This window comes from Lagopus leucura, unplaced genomic scaffold, assembly GCF_019238085.1.
Source record: "Lagopus leucura isolate 7727_CA_CO unplaced genomic scaffold, USGS_WTPT01 Super-Scaffold_100016, whole genome shotgun sequence".
NCBI classification, from domain to species: Eukaryota; Metazoa; Chordata; class Aves; order Galliformes; family Phasianidae; genus Lagopus; species Lagopus leucura.
In genome coordinates this window covers 3886178-3902739 of record NW_024962270.1, presented here as the reverse complement: position 1 = coordinate 3902739, position 16562 = coordinate 3886178, and the positions used below count along the sequence as shown (strand labels likewise).

The 16562-nt window shown below is 34.1% G+C and overlaps 1 protein-coding gene across 1 annotated transcript in view; it reads left to right on the top strand.

Annotated features, from left to right (window-relative positions):
* DIAPH2 (diaphanous related formin 2) overlaps window positions 1–16562 on the top strand; it is a 142013-nt gene that overhangs the window by 105215 nt on the left and 20236 nt on the right. The window contains exon 26 of the mRNA XM_042876630.1: window positions 6743–6832. Coding sequence (XP_042732564.1) covers window positions 6743–6832 — 90 coding nt within the window. The remainder of the gene's footprint in view (window positions 1–6742; window positions 6833–16562) is intronic.

The window sequence follows — 16562 nt, the reverse complement described above, 5'->3', positions numbered from 1 at the left end:
GAAGAAGTAGTATCTTACTTGCTTTGTTGTTAATCTCATTCTGTAAACATCTTTATAATCAAGATATTGTGGCAATTAACATATTTCTTTTCAAGCTTGAAGGGTCTGTGTTACAATGGATGTTCTCCCAACAGTCCTGTTATGAGCTAGAAAATCTGATTGAGCTCAGTGACTAAGTAGAGAGTGGCATTTCAGCATGATAAAAATGCAAAGTGTTGAGCTTGTGAGCTGTGAGGAAATTGTATTTTATGTGAGGCTGCAAAGAAAAAAAAATAACAAGAAAGCAGGAGCAATGAGGAGGCCCTGATAGTCGTCGTTTGCAGATTTCCACCAAGTTGTGTCTCTGACTCTAGTGAAGGTGGCCTGTACAGACATCTGTTGTAGAAACATTGATGTTGTAGATGTGGTACCAAGAGATGAGAAAATCCTAAAAATACTTTGATCTCTCTTTCCTCTACCAATACTTGAAGGCATTTGATTCTTTGAGAGTGATTAGTTTTAACTACCACTGAAGATACTGTATGCTAGTATATTTTACTAGCTGTTGAAAAGAATGAGGAGCCTACCTGGACAGTGTTGTCAGTTAATTGGTGTGTGTTTAGGGGCTGTAGCAAACTGATTAAGGCTACACCTTTTTAAGTTTCTTAAGCTCAGTAAGTGAGAGCATATCTGACTACATCTGTTAATTTTTAGGAGGTGAGGAATAGACTGCTTAATAGCAACATAGATGCCTTGGGATGCTGATAGTATGTGTTGCTTTTCATGATTAAAATCCTTTTTTATCAATACATAAAACTGAAGCTTAATTTTGTTCTAGTTCTTCATTATTGAAACGGCAGATACATGAATAAATTGTTACCAGAGGCATGGAAACTATCATTTAACTTACTAATACTTTGGTGACATAGTTATTTTAATACTTATAAAATAAGATTGTTTTTTTTCCAATATTTAATAAGAGGTATATGGAAATATCTGGCTTGCATATTACATCTCTATTTCCATGCTAGGAGGAGTGGAATGGGATGATAGCGCTCTCTCCATTAGTTTCCAGGATATTGATACTGTTAATTTTTTATCAATTATTTAATTTTCCTTGATATACCTATGTCTGTATCCTCATTCCTGCTTAAATAAATAATCACAAATTTCCCTAAGCAAATGTGATACAAAAGACTTAGAGGAAGGAGGCAGATGTCCTCTCAAGCTGTCATTTTGATGAGGTGATTTTCACCCAAAGGGTGTTTTAACCTAACTGTGTATCAGTTCATTTCTTCAGCTGTTTGTTCAAGAACTTAAAAAAAAAAAAAAAAATGTATTTCAGGTCAGAGTATTACGTTTTCTCTATTCTCCAGCCTCCTGTGGTATAGTTCCATAAGCACTCTCTTGCTCTTAGCTTGTAATGCAGATGCAGCTTTTTTTTCTTGTGGCCCCTGAAGCATCCAGATCAAAATGAATTGTTTTTCTTTTTCTTGGTGTGAGAGAGTAGAAAACTGCAGTGTGGCCAGGATCAAGAACTGTCCTGTGTAATTCCTAGCTTAAAAATTGACAACGCTGCAAAGACCAAGTTGCTCAGCTAGCTCTAGTGCTTTCTGCTTTGTGGAGTACCTAGTCTGATTGAGTTGCCTTATAAATGCCATGCCAACTGATTGCTGCAAATCCTGCTAAACATTCCAAAATCAATAAAGAGAAACGTAAAATTATAGAAGATCTCTCAGCTACATATAAGCTTTGAAGTGATTTACACTGGACAACATTATACAAGCTAAAGTGATTCTACATCTTAAAAGATGTATGTATCTAAATATAGGTATTTTATACAAAACCCAAAACAGACTGGTAGGTGACAAATTGTGCATATGCCTTCCAAAATAAAATGAACAGCTTATCCAGCATGTATCCATTTTATCTTTGCTTCAAGAAAACTTAGTGATATGAACATATATTATTTCTTCTAGTCATAGTAATGGATACAGAAATGTTAATTGGGTTCTTAGTTAATCAAAGATAAACATTAAACCTGTCTAAAAGCTATTATCTTTTTTGAATTCAGTTCTAATGACAGTTGCTTCTTCAGTTGAAGTCGGTGGATTTGGTATTAATAGGGATGAATATCCATACAAATGAGTTGGTTTAGACAGCGTGGTGTCTTAAGTTTAGGGTAGCTTTTGTGAATTTTTCTCTAAAGGCACTATGATGGGCAATTATGTCCTGTCCATTGTACCTCTGCAATGTTTAGGTGAATACTTTGTTACAGAGTGGTACCTTTGTTCAGTATTTCCTTTTGTTATGGTCATTCCAAAATGAATTTGTGACCAACGTTGGTCATTTCTTGTCCTGGCAATGAAATCTAAAAATTTTTTGTGATATTGATGAGTACAAGATTAGTCGAAAGAGTAATAGATATTGGGGTATTTTACATATTAATTGAAGGAGATCGCAATTAATTTAAATTAAAATAGCTGGAAAACTAAACACAAAAAAATGGACAAGAACATGTAAGAAATCTATCTCGCTCCAGATGTAGTCCCAAGACTGGTTTCATTCTGATAACTTGAGTTTTGTTCACCGTTCTTTAGAGGGATTTTCTGATTATAAAAGAACTGAGGAGTGTGTGCTGTGTCTTGTGTATCTGCTAATTATTTCAATTAAAAGTTACTTATACTGTAAACTTTTAAACAACCATGTGATTTAGTTGTAGATATTTAGTTGTAGATATTTTTAATTGTTTTGGATATCATTTGGCCCTCTTTCTTATATGTTTTGTAGCTACTGGTATTTCAGTTTTCTGATTGCTACTCTTGCCCATATAGAGGCAATGTCTTCCTATCAGTGATTTAGCCAATACATTCTGAAGCCTTTTTGTGTGCGTGTGCTTATGAAAATCATCCTTTACAAGGGGCAAAAGTCTATTCAGAATGAATCCAAGGGAATACTGCTGATGCATTTCAATTAAATGTATTCCTGCTCAGATAGACTTTGACCACTACAACTTTTTCTGAAAATAAAAGTGTGTGCTTGTCAAAACCATTTGTTACTAACTTAACAATGCAACAAAGTACATTTTTCCCACTCTATTAACTTTACGTAAGCCTGAGGTCAGATTATTATAAATAAGTTTAATTGGTATGTAAGTGAGAATTTGACTTGTGTAAACTGGCATGAGATATAGGCTCATTTATCAGTCAATACTGTCCTAAATTGCTCTCCTTTTAATTAAAAAGTAAATAACAGCCATGTGATTGTATTACAGTGGAAAATGCTCAGGAAGACTGCTTCCTGAAGATACTTATTATGCTTACAAAATGATTGCAGAATGATTATAGCAAAAGAATAAAATGCAAATATATGAAAACACCAGACACAGTTGCCAAAAGATGCTGAAAATTGACCTTTTTAAGTGAATATCTTGCAATTCAGAATTCTGATAGTAATTCTGAGTGAAAACTCTTGTTTCAAAGTTTGTACAGAACTTACATTTGACTTTTAAAAGAGCAGTGAACCATTTTGGTGGTTCTGCTGTTGAAATGCTCATTAGAAATAGTAAAATTCAAATCAGTACATTGGCAAAATTTAATTAGAAGTATAATTTTGAAACCACCTGGGAAAGAAGATAGGTAGGCAGTATGCATTACCTAACATGGTATTTAACAAGACCCTCTTAATAAGGGCCGAAACGTGATAGAAAAAAAATATGTGGGCATCCCCTTAGTAATCTTCACCTAGTCAGTGTGAACAAATCAAAGGATACTTTTGAGAAACAAGAACATCTTGAAGTTTTTCACTTCAGGGTAGTTGCCACGAATGTGAACTAAAGAAATCAAATAGGCAGGAGGGTGAGCCATGTTTCAGATGCAGGGACTGAGATCTGTTATGATTGCAAGTTGAGTGCTTTCTATAGTCTGGTCTCTAGAGTTAGTCAAGTCACTTAAATAATTGTCCCACAACAGGAAGTCCAAGAACATCTACTGAAGCAAAGGCAATTGAGTTTAAATACGTAATTCCCATTCTTATGTAAAGTCCCATTCCTATATAAGAGCTCTGATTTTGTGTACAGTTGTCACTCATGGTTTGTAATCTCTCAGCAGAGCACTGCCACGTTTTCTATCATGATCACTCTATAGCACTCTTAATTGCAAGAGCAATTTTAAAAACTTAATGGGTTGCAATAGACAAAACAAATTTCACTTTTACAATATGATATTTTAGCAGCAGTTCAAAACCAAAACGCCCTGTTGTTCTGGCTCAGCTGGAGCTTTTATTGCTTCTCAGGCTAACAAAAGAATGATCGCTTATCTGTATATTTTTGTGAACTTTAATGATACTTTGCATTTAATTGTGGCAGATACGCGTGTCACGATGTCTTTTGGAGGTTTAGATAAGAATTGTCGGGAAACAGTAAAGAAGCATAATATTGGCCAAAATGACAGTAAACTTATCTTAAGGATCATATTACAAAAGAGACTAGCAGTGGTAGCAATGGAAATGCTTTGTCTTCATCACCAAGCTAAAATGGTTTCTCTGTTTCAGAGGAACTCTGTTGAAATAGAAAATGGGTCTAGGAGCTGGTGAAGGATTGCAAATTACTATAGGAAGTATTAAAAAAAAAAAAAAGTAAATCAAAGTGATAACTGGTAATATGTGAAGTATCTTGGCAAGAATTATGGATCAAGTCTGAAACTTCTGTTGAATCCTCTTATATAAGAATTTTAATGAAGGCTGACTAAAAATGCAATACCTTGTCCAGTTTCCAGTTAATCGCTCCACAGCTTTGATTGAGATGTGGCAGTGAGATCAGAACTAATATTCTGTGTGAGGAGTTAAAAATCTCAACAGTGTGTTTCAGAGCTTTCTTAGTTCATGTCTCTTTGAATTGTATATTTGATATTCCAAAAATAAGGCGTTTTTTTTAGCAGTTGCAGTAATTAGCAGGTAGAATGACACACTCAGCAGAAAAGTGGAAGGCTGCATAAACATCTATGAAGTATTGAAGGATCTTTTAAAATAAATTCTGCCAACTTTCATAAAAAAGTTGAATGTTACTGTTATTTTTCTACACATAAAATATTCTAGTGAACTAAATGATCTTTAAAGTTCCTTCCAACTCAAAGTCATCCTATGATTCTGTTATCCTATGAACTAATTATGTATGTATTACAATCATATTTACTGTTCATTAAATTTTTCAGACCAACTTGGAGTATGTTGGTTTGGTCAAAGTGTTCACAGATCTTTCATTCCGAAAATAAATTTAATGCAGAACCAACAATATATCAATAAATGAACATCTGTAACATAAGGCACACAAAGATAATTATGGTGTGTGCTTTAGACGAGCTTTGGTTCTATGGTTGAGTGTGAACTAAGAGAAGCTAATTTACTTATTCATTTTGCATAAGCTTTTTTTTTTTTTTTTAAGGGTTTTGGAAGAAATGAAATTAAACCTGGTATTTCAGTCTTCTGGTTGCTACTCTTGCTCTGCTTCCTTGCATCTGACATTGAAGATAACTTTGAGTGTGGCATATTATATGTAGTGGTTTAAATTACATTGATATATAATTTAAATTTACTGAGTAATTATACTGTTGATCATAATGTAGTTATATAATGTAAGTTGGAACCAGGTAATCATTTAGAATTTGTGTGCTCTTATATCAGGTCTAGGTTTAGTCTAATAAATCTAAATGTAACAGAACTAGAGAGAATACCTTATGCATTAATATACTGCTTTTAAACTTAAACACTTGAGAGCCTGAATTTACATTTAACCTCCTTTGTGCAAGTCAGAAGTGTTTTACTGTAGTGCAAGTCTTTTGCATAAAATAATGAGCTTCTCACCTTGTGATGGTGAAATCTCTGTTAGCTTAAAGTCTGGGAGACATGAACAAAATGCCCACCTATCTGCTGGGTGTAATCAATATTTTAGTTTTGGGTTGTAATACAGATGTGAACAGGAAAAGAAACATTCATCAATCATATTGCTAAATTGTGGTTCTTTGACCTCTATTTCTGAAATGCTAAGGGAGACTTAAATGCATTTAACAAAAAAAATCTTTCTGCCCAACTTTTCATAATACTCCATGAAGTCTGGGGCTTCAAAAGCACCCTGTAAGCTTGGAGGGAGTGGCAGTGATAGGCATGCATAAAACAGCAATGATACATAAAGTGATTTAGTAGAAGAGAGTTCTGTTTTTTAAGTGGTGCAACTCCTCCTTTCCCTGCATGACTTTTTCATCTTTGTTGTTTATTATGTGTATCCATGTAGTATGGGGCATATGTATTCTTGCATATTATAAGGATTCAATGCATCATAAAAATAGAAGGCAACACAAAAATGTGCAGTACTACAACATGTAACTTTATGGCATTCAGTTTCATCACGTTTTCCATGTACATTGTGTAAATCAGGAAAGTGACCTGTTTCTACTTCAGGGAAGTCTTACAAGTATTTTAGCAGTGAAACAGCAGTCATTTACCAGCAGCTGGAGATGTCATCAATAATGCATAAGATAATGCCTCTTTAAGTTTAAAGAGAAGTAGGATTGGTATAAATTTTGATTAATAAAGCATCATACACAAGCTAGGTAGTGATAACTAAAGGACTGACAGCATCCATTACGTTAAAGCATATGTCTGTTATTTGGAAATGTTACATAGAACTGACACCATTTTTCTTTTTTTTTTTTTTTTTAACAATCTTATTTCAATTATATTCAGACTAATATTTTTCTCCTATTCTCAGAAGGTGATGAGACTGGAGTGATGGATAGTCTCCTCGAGGCCTTGCAGTCAGGAGCTGCATTCAGAGATCGCAGAAAGCGTGTACCACGAGGTAAGATGCTTTCTTAGTTACAAACTGAGTGGACAAAAGCTATTTCAGAACAGCTTGCAAACGGTTCTCATAGAAAACCATTGAGCCAGTGTGAAAAATCAGCAGACTTCACCTTTCTGATTGTTGATTTTTAAGTTTGTAGCTCAATCTTCAGGTAAGAATAAGCTCTAAAATATAACAAGTTCCTGGTGTGTTAGAAATGTCATTTAGAACTGCATGTTTGTCCTGATATTTATAAACAGAAGTAAAATTAATTGTGGGCAATGCTGTGAAAAATATTAATTTCTTACAGTGAGAGTTTGGGCCCGTAGCTGATCATCATTTTCAAGTAGTAGTCTTAGATGTTCCAATTCATTGGAGGATGTACTGGGTGTAGTCATTAAGGTCAAATTACAATAGAGTAGAATTTCTTTCTTGAGGAAGGTAATGTATCCTAAGTGTACTCTGAACAATTATTGCATCTTGCAAGTTTGTTTTTGAGAAAATTTGAGAAAGAGTTGAATAACTGCTGAGTTTTCTCTTTTCCCTTATAGTATGTTAGTTACATGTAGTTTTTAGACATCTGTAGACTGTTTTCCAGTTTTTAATTCAAAATGTCTTAGAGTTAAAAACAAATGAACTTAAATCATAGTTGAAAATTAATTGTTATAGACTCAAATACTTACATTGAATACGTATTTCTATTTTATAAATCAGCTAGGTTTAGATCTGTGTTGGCTTATTTCTTTTTATATTTTTTATGGAGATGTAGAAGCAAATTCAGCTGCTTTCTTACATATAGGTAGCAAAGATTGTATAATTTGGAATAAAATATTTGGTATATGCCTGATATTGTGAAAAGGAAGTTCCTAATTTGCTTATAGCCATAAACGAGTTCTGCTACTGTTTCACTATCATTCTTAATTCAGAGCATGCCTATGCTCTCAGAACTGAAGAAATTCCTCAATCAAAATATATTTTTATCTGTATCTTGAGAAATATTTATGTAAGAGATGTTACCTCTGTGTTTGGGCTTGGGGAGAAATCTGTTACCCAGTGGTGACCAAGAAAATTCTCAGAGACTGCACAAAATCTACAGAAGCTGAGAAAGCCAACAAGATGACTAACCCCAGTCTGGAAGCAGAGACACCTCTGACACTATACTGGGCAGAGCTACTTAACAGTACCTTTTATTTCTCTTTTGATAAATAGTTGCTTTGTTTAGTGGATGTGTGATTTTGCGTTGTGTCAGTTTGTATTGTAGTGGGGTCTGGCTGAGGTATTTGATTGACCTAGGGGAACTTTCTGTGAGGAAAAGGCCTAGATAATCCATTTTCGTGTTCTGGGCAACTGTAAGTTTTTTTCAAGTGGCCAAAAGTATTACGTGAAATTTTTTGGGAATATCTAAAAGGAGACAATAAATGTTAGTCCCATACAAGAACCTGATTGAAGCTATTGTATAAATTTACTCATGGGATTTGGAAGCATGCAGGTTCCAGTCTAGAAGTTACATATGCAAAGGAGAGGACACACACAAAAAGGACCATTAATTATAGCACCTAGAGTGGTACCTGACATTAGAGAAACTACTTTTACACACAGAAAGAATACTTGTGTGCTCATTTACCAACAGCATGAGTACTAATGAGTGAAATAACTATATGCAAAGCTAGCTTAATTTGCATTTGGACATTGGAATATTTGACAATTTTTTCTACTGTAGCATTAGTAAAGTAATGCACACTGGCTTTATTATTTTAATATATATAAATAATGAATATAAAGGAAAGAGGTGAAAATCATTGTTGCAATGTATGACTTTGCAGCAGGTTAATTAAACTGACATATATCTACTTCAGAATGGTTATTTTGAAGATAGAGAATTGTCTGTTCCATCCTGTTATAGGCACATATTTTAGAATTTGACAGGCCTGTAACTACAGCACAGAGACCATCATAGTTTATTTATAGTGGCTGACAACTGTAACGGTTTACTTTTAAGTAGCTTACTTTATGCAAAACCAGTATTCTATCCTACTGACCATAATGGAACAGAACAAAGCACAGAAATGTTAAAATCATTGTTGCACAATCAGGAGAGAATTACACACGTGGGTCAGCATACCAAAAATAGGTGTTTGGTTAGTGCTGTGGTAACGTAGTAGGCAGAGATGTGTAGTTAGGAAATACGTCCCTGTGTGAAGCTAGAATCTCATTGCCATGGCTCTTCTCACTTTTTTGTTGTTGTTGGGGTTTTTTTTTTTGTGTGTTTTTCTTTTTTTTTTTTAATTTTTTTAGGCATGTTAATTTAAGAATCTATGCCAGAATGTCCAGCAACAGAGACTCAGGTACAGGGTAACAGTCCCTGCTGGAGAAACAGTCTAGATGAACTTTCTAGAAGTGCTGGGAAAGATCTACCGAGAGTACAGGGTGGGGAACACTTCATGTGGACCTGACAGTGTAATTGAAGAGATTTAGATTTATTCTTACTACTCTCTTATGTTCTCTTCATTTATTTCCATTTAAGTCCCTGATTTATTTTTTTTTTTTATTTAAGAAAGAGCTGACTTAAACATACTGTGGCATCTTTGTCTTAATGCTTTTTTTCCAGTAACTTGTTCATGGACTTAGAGTACTTCTGAAGTATTTTTTGCCCCAAACCATACTCTTTCGTTTTTCATTTATGATAGTTTCTCAACATTTTAAATGCATAGAAGTTTAGTGAATTCATTCTCTTCCAATATTTTGTTTAAAAGTCAAGCAAGTAACAGAATAAAAAGAGGAATAGTGGTAGTAATGCTGGTATTACTCTGTGTTCGTTGTATTCTCTCTATTTAAAAACAATCTAAAAGCTCTTTTGAGAGGCAGACACTTTTCCCCCATCTATCATCTAGTGGATGAGTAAACAAATGGTGTATTTCTGCAGTCTGCATAAACTAGCATACACCAGCACTGGTGCTGAAAGAGTTTATCCTTCTCTGGCAAGATTTATATTTTTAAGTTTACGATAAATTCAATATCTTGCTTTCATTTTGCAACTAGCATGAGGGTAGTGCATTTCTTATGGAGTGAGACAATATTTTAACACAGTGTCATTGTCTCCATTACAGTTCTGAAACTAGCATAGGTGTTTCCTGTGATGATTGCATATTACTGTTGCAATGTTTTTTTGCTGAGTTGTTTAGTTGGTAATATATGTAGTTTAGGAATTAGTTCTGCATCCTAAAAGCTATCAGTGCTGGTTAATCAATAAAAATGTTCTGCTGGATTGCTTCAGGTTGAATACTCTTGTAAAGGAGTAAAGGGTGCTACCAGTAGATTGAAGTTACTTTTAATGATGAGTAGAAAATAGGTGCAAGATAATTATAATAGAAACATATTTTGAGGAAATTCAATTTGAAGTCTTAAAATGAGTGGTATACTGTTTAAAACACAAACAAAAAAGACACAAGCCTTGGAAGAGTTGGTTTTGCTTAGTCCTTTTAATACTATACTGCAGAAGAAGAGGACCTTAAACATTAGTTGTAATTTAAATACCGTGTGCATACTGTGCAATGTATTCTAGATGAATGCCTAAGAAAAATAAAAGATGCTGGTATTTCTGAAGTTGGAGCTATGATCTTTTTGCTTTCCATGTGTGTGTGATTTCTCTATTTTTTTATACATTTTCTTTTAATGCATTAGGGATTTCTTATCTTGTTGAAAATGATTCTGTTTAAACATGTTGGTGTATAAAATTGTATAATAATGTCTGTGTGCCTATAACTTCATGAATATGTTACTGGAGTGGATTTTCTGCCTTTCTGTATCTTTTCCTACAAAATTAGGTTAGAACAAAACGTACATCATACTGAAGTAGGGAGAATGTCTAATTATTGTGCAGGTCTCTGTATTTGAAATGAACAGATTTCTAAAATAACATAATAGATTCAAAAAAAATCAAATTGACAATGTTTCTTCAGGAACTGATCTTCCTCAAGTATTTATACTGAATTTTCTTCTTGTTTTGTCTTGGGGATCTTTGAAATACATTGATATCATTGGTGGCTCATGAGACAATGCCCATGGTAAAACATCAGTTCATCATTTATGGTGATTATTCTAGTTATAAAATACAGAGATAATAAAGATTATAAGATACAGAGATATCTTTCCCTAAGTCATCAGACTTCTGCTGGTAACCAAAAAAATGTAATCCTACTATGTGCAGTCTAAAAACAAGAAAAAAAAATTGCAGTTCCAGTAACAGTGTGCACTTAACACAGAAACAAGTAACTATTCAAATTAGTTGCAAATTGTCACTGATTTTGTAATCGAATAAGTGAGGTCAGGATTTCACCTATTTCTTAACTGCAAACTAAATACAGTAAATTAATTGCAGTCTACTGGCAATCTGATCTGACATTGTTGGTTTTTGGGGGTGTTTCTGCTTTCATTTTTCAAAGCTTCCTCCAAAATATAACTAACAGCTGGCATTTTGTAGAAGATTGTATGAGAAGCTGAAATACTAAAAGCTCTCTGGTACACTTATCTAAAATGCAGCTCACAACTTTGGTAGATGTACTGATGTAGGTTTTGAGGTGATGTGATCTGAAGTGATAATAAACAGTAGAACTAGGTACTTGAAAGACAAGTAATTGTTGTCAGGCAAATACATCCTTATCTTCACAGTGTGCGTGCAAGTTATGATGCTTCTGCTCTGGAGTGACCTTTATGCTCCTAACAACACTTTGCTTAAGCATTGTTGTTTGTGATAGGAGAAATGAGGTTGTCTTTATCTTGAAAATATTTTTTTCTGAAAGACACCTGGAGACTGTATACTCTTTCTATTCTTGTCTGTACTCTTAGAAATAAACAAATAGTAATTTGTTAGTCTTTAGAGATGTGGAACTCTTAAATTGGACAAATATTTCCCATGACATTTTTTTGTATCAAGTGCAATCTTGGAGCTTTTTCTGCTTAACAGAAAGCATCCGCACCTCAACCGTTGTATTCTGTGCTGCTCTTAGAGTTCCTGTTTCACAAGTCAGTAACAATGAAGAAAGGATAGTCAGAAAAGTCCCAAGACAGTTGTAACAACTTCCCTGTGGTTAGAAAGTTCAGAACATTTCTGTTGGTTTTTTTGCCATTTTCTGCATTTTCTTGTCTATGCTGTATTTCAACAAAACAAGGTTTTACATCACAGTGAACGGGTTTTGTTTTTAAAAGATTGTCTGATTCTCCTAAAGTTTTAGCTTTCATGATTTTAGTTTTTTCTCCAAATTTCTCTTGTATACTTGAATATCTGCATGATATTTTTTATCAGTTCAGTACTTGATATAAAAAAATGTGAGAGTAAGATGTACATAGGGCTTTGATTTCCATTCTCCACTCTAGTGCAATAAAATTTTTGTTTCTTTATCTTTTTTGTTAGCTTTTTTTTAATGTAGTCTGTTTTATATTTGGTCTCAAGCAATTAGAATTAAGGCTGCATTTGCTTTTTTTTTTTTAGTCCAAAATTCTGGAAAAAATATAATAGCTTGAAATATATTTCAAATTAAAAGTATGTAATACAGATTCTTGGTTTAGCCTTGTAAAAAGTATTCATACAAATTTACTATATTGATGATCTAATTACTTCAAGTTTACTGAGTTTAACTAAACAGTAAGTGTTTGATTTAGAGAGAGAAATCTGTGGTATGTCAACCTTTTCAGACATAATCCTACTTTCAACATTGTCTGACAGGTAGTCAGCCCATCAGGCCTGAGGATGTGCTACAAAGCATCTCATCTCTTCACTCTTGACTAGTTATTTATCTTATGAAGCATAATTCACAACTGGCACATAGAAAGTTCTTATTCAGAATGAACTTGTTCCACAGCCATAGAAGAGAAATGAAATCCCTATTTTTGGAATCAGTTATAGTCTGTTTTGCATAAGGTTTGAATACCATGAAAGTATTCATGAAGGGAGGAAGGAAAAACAAACAAAATGATTGCCTTCATATTTTTCAGCCCTGAAGTAATAAAGGTATGTAAAACCAGGGCTCAGAAGAAATCATGAATAGTTCTAGGATTCAGCAAAAGCTTTTAGAATGCTTTCCTAGGACTCATCCATATGATGGACTCATGGTCCATGGGTACCACTAGGTGGTACCATTAAACCTCCCTTTTTTGAGAACATTAGTGTTGATTTGTAATGCAAACATTTTTTGGAAGAACTTAAGTAAAAGTTTGAGTTTCATTTGTGTCTATGACTTCTGAAATGAATTGGTACATCTTTGGCTGAAATTGTTTTCCCCTAGAATAGGCAATGCAATCTTTCCCATAGTGGTTATCAGATTATAAATTCTGGCAATAAAGAAAACTTTCAGGTGAATTCACTTCGAACTACTCTGAATGTGTCCCAGTTGCTGTCTAAAATCCACTTCCTTAGTATATAATCCATTCTCCAAACATAATTTAGGCTTTTCATAGAATTTTCTTGAACAAGCTTTGTTAATGAATGAAAAAACAAAAAATATTTCAATCTTTGTTTCATAGTTTAATTCTTTTATGAAGATAATAGTGAATCTTTGGAGAAACTAACAATTTCAAACTGTGACTGTGACTGATAGCGAAATACTAAGTAAGGGGTAAGACATAATTTTCTAATTTCTCACATTGTCTTGTACTTTAGATCTTAAATGTGCATGCTTTTTATACAGTAGTTAATCTTTTAGTACTGTCACGAGGCCATGCTAACTTTAACTGAAATAAAAAAGCTTGTTACTGAGTACGGAGATCTGATGTTAAATGGTGGAATAACAGTTCAAAACAACTGCGTCGTGAAATTGTGGACTCTTAGAAACAAAAACAGGTAAAAAAAATTTATGATGCATTTTTTTCATTGATGGTTAATGATTTTAGTAAGATGGTAGCAGAAAGAGGGAATCTCTGTATTTGTAATGGCTCCCTATTCCCTATTTCTCCTTCTTTGTGTCTTTGACTTAGCAGAGGTGAGGCTTTTCATCTCAAGATCTACATAACGCAGTTGCAGACAGCAGGGGGAAGAGTTGGTCAAATTACCATTGTAACAAACATCTATAAAACAAAACAAAAAAATTTACATTAGCAATGACAAATCAAAGCTGAAAGTTCGCCTTGCCTGTTGTCATTCATTGCCATTCATATTTAGAAAGCAGACTGCTGTGATAATTGATTTGATGGTCCAGCTTGAGTGGAAGCACTTCTGGGCATAGCAGGCCTCAGAGATGCCAAAAAAGAAGAAAAGGTGGGAATGAAATAATGCACTACTTTCTCCTCAGAGGCATGTGGCCCAGTTTTTGAGAACAGAAAAACATGCTTTAGAAGAAGGAGAAAAAAACAACTCAGTAATAAATACAAAAATGACCATATAGCCTCAGTCAGATAAAAATAGGCATTCAAGCAGAGACAATGAGTGTACATATTTTACTGGCAGGTGAATAATAGGAGAATGCTGTGGAAATAATCTGATTTTTAACGGACTCTATCTGTGGGAGTACCTTTTTGCTGTTTTTTTTGTGTGTAAGAACAAAAGAGGTTCCCCCAAAAAGTAAATTAAGGGGGGGTGGGGGGGTGAAAAGCAACTTATTTTTTTGAAGGTTTTCAAAGAGGAATTGATGATTCAGAAGAAAGGAAAGAAGACAATTATTGAATTCAAAAGGCAATATTTATGTGTTTGGATTATCTGAGCTCCTATTGAGTTTGCTTACTTCAATCAATAGATGATAATGAAGCTTGTCTCTGTATTTTTGACTAGGGTGTAGTGTTCACTCATAGCCCCCTGCTGATTATGAATAACTTAAGACACTGAACTGCTAGTTGAGGAAAGAAGTAGATTTAGAAAAAAAAGAAAAAAAAAAAAACCTACTGGATTCAATGTTTGACCTCTTAATCGCAACTGTAGCTCAACTGTGTACCCTGCCATTGATTTAAAGAACCAAACAAAGCCAGATTAAAGATGTGAGCTATCAAAATAGGAAATTGTAACCAAAACAAGTTGTCTTTTGAGGAATGCTTATTTACTTGCAAAAATAAATGTGGTCTGTCAACTTTGCTGAACTCTTTGTATTCAGCCTTAATCTTTTATGTACAACAAAGAAGTAAATCAAATTTAACAGTGAAGATGTATGCAAAAAAAAGTTTGAATTAGATAGTAGGGAGAGAGTAAGTATGCTGATCCAATCCACATATAAATATTACTTCTCATCCTCAGTCACTTTTTTCTTCTTTTCCTGGATATATTTCCCTTTACATCTTTCCCCCTGGTCTTTGCATGTTTTCTGACAAAGAAGAAAAAGCTCTAGCTCAGGAAAGCTTATTGCTTTGTTTCTCCTCAACCTGTCTTGTGAACATCTGTAGTTGTTGATTGAAGGAGGATGATGATGTTTTGTGAGGCAGTGTAAGGTTATATTCAGCAGGAACCAGGGGTATGTAGTTGGTATCACTGCACAAATGAGCCATGACTTGTAATTAGTCTGAAGCTTTGGCTATGCCATTTTTATATGATGCATTTTAATAAATGTTGTAATACCTGCTAGGAAAACACATTGTGGTAGAATCAAGTACGCATATTCAGTTTTTGTTTATTCATGATAGTGCAGCTCTTATTTTAAGAACATCTAGGTTTTGGCAGAGGTTAAAATTGGTTTAAAAACTTGATGAAGTGAATTCATAGTATAGAGATGATTAGTTACTGCATTCTTAACCATGTGAGATTGAATTTTTGTTGTAACATGTCCATGGAACATAGTATTTTGAATCTGTTCATAGGTTTGTGTGCTTAAATCCTATAGCCAGTGTCTTTCTCTTAAAATTTGAAAGTCTTTAGGTATATACATGGAACAGTATTGTTTCCAAGCCTTCATAAAGATGTGGATTTTATCACTAAATTTTTGTACACAAGTCACGCCCTGTTTTCAAACCCTTCAGTTCAAAGAAAAAAAGGAAAGCTTTTCTTTGTTTGTGAAGCTATTGAAAAGTTGTTTTTGGAGAACTAAGTGCATGTTAACAGTAAGCAAGAGATTCTGTATAGAGAAATGATGCACACAGTAACTTTTTATGGTATTCTGTTTCATTTTTAGGTAATATACGTAATAAAACAGTAGCAAATCATCACTTCCAATTATCTCTTGGAGGTAAATATGCAGCTTAGGTACAAGCAGTCTGTTACTGACAGTTGTAACATTTCTGCCTTGCTGTCTGCAGGAATTGTTCTTCTGTCAATCTTGGCAGAAGACTTCTCTTAGAGGTCTTAGTGAAAGCTGCATTGTTGTGTTGCCTGGTGGTGGGGTGTGGAAGGAGCTAGAAATTGTGTCGCAAGGAAGGTGGGACAAGTGAGAAATGAAGATCTCTGTTTTAGTTACAAGAAATTCATACAGACAGCCAGGAGGTGATGGCAGGGAGCATACTGAGCTGCATAGGACAGTACCTGGATTAAACTAAGTGGATCAGTTATACATCAGTGTTGAGTTAGCCAGGATCTGAAATCCGGATGAATTTTATGATACTCCAGAATGTGTGAATTCTCCTTTGTACACGTAGGAAAAATTTACTTATTTCCTGAGTATACAGAATATCACTGGTTTATCAGAGCTGTAACTCAGAGCTGTTGTTGGAAATATAAATAGATCTTGATTAAAATATAGTAATCTGATTTTTCTTAGAAGATATTTACTTCAAATTTCATGTGAACTGCTGTATTAATAGTGTTTTCCTGCCCAGTAATTTGTAGTAAATTGTAGTCGCC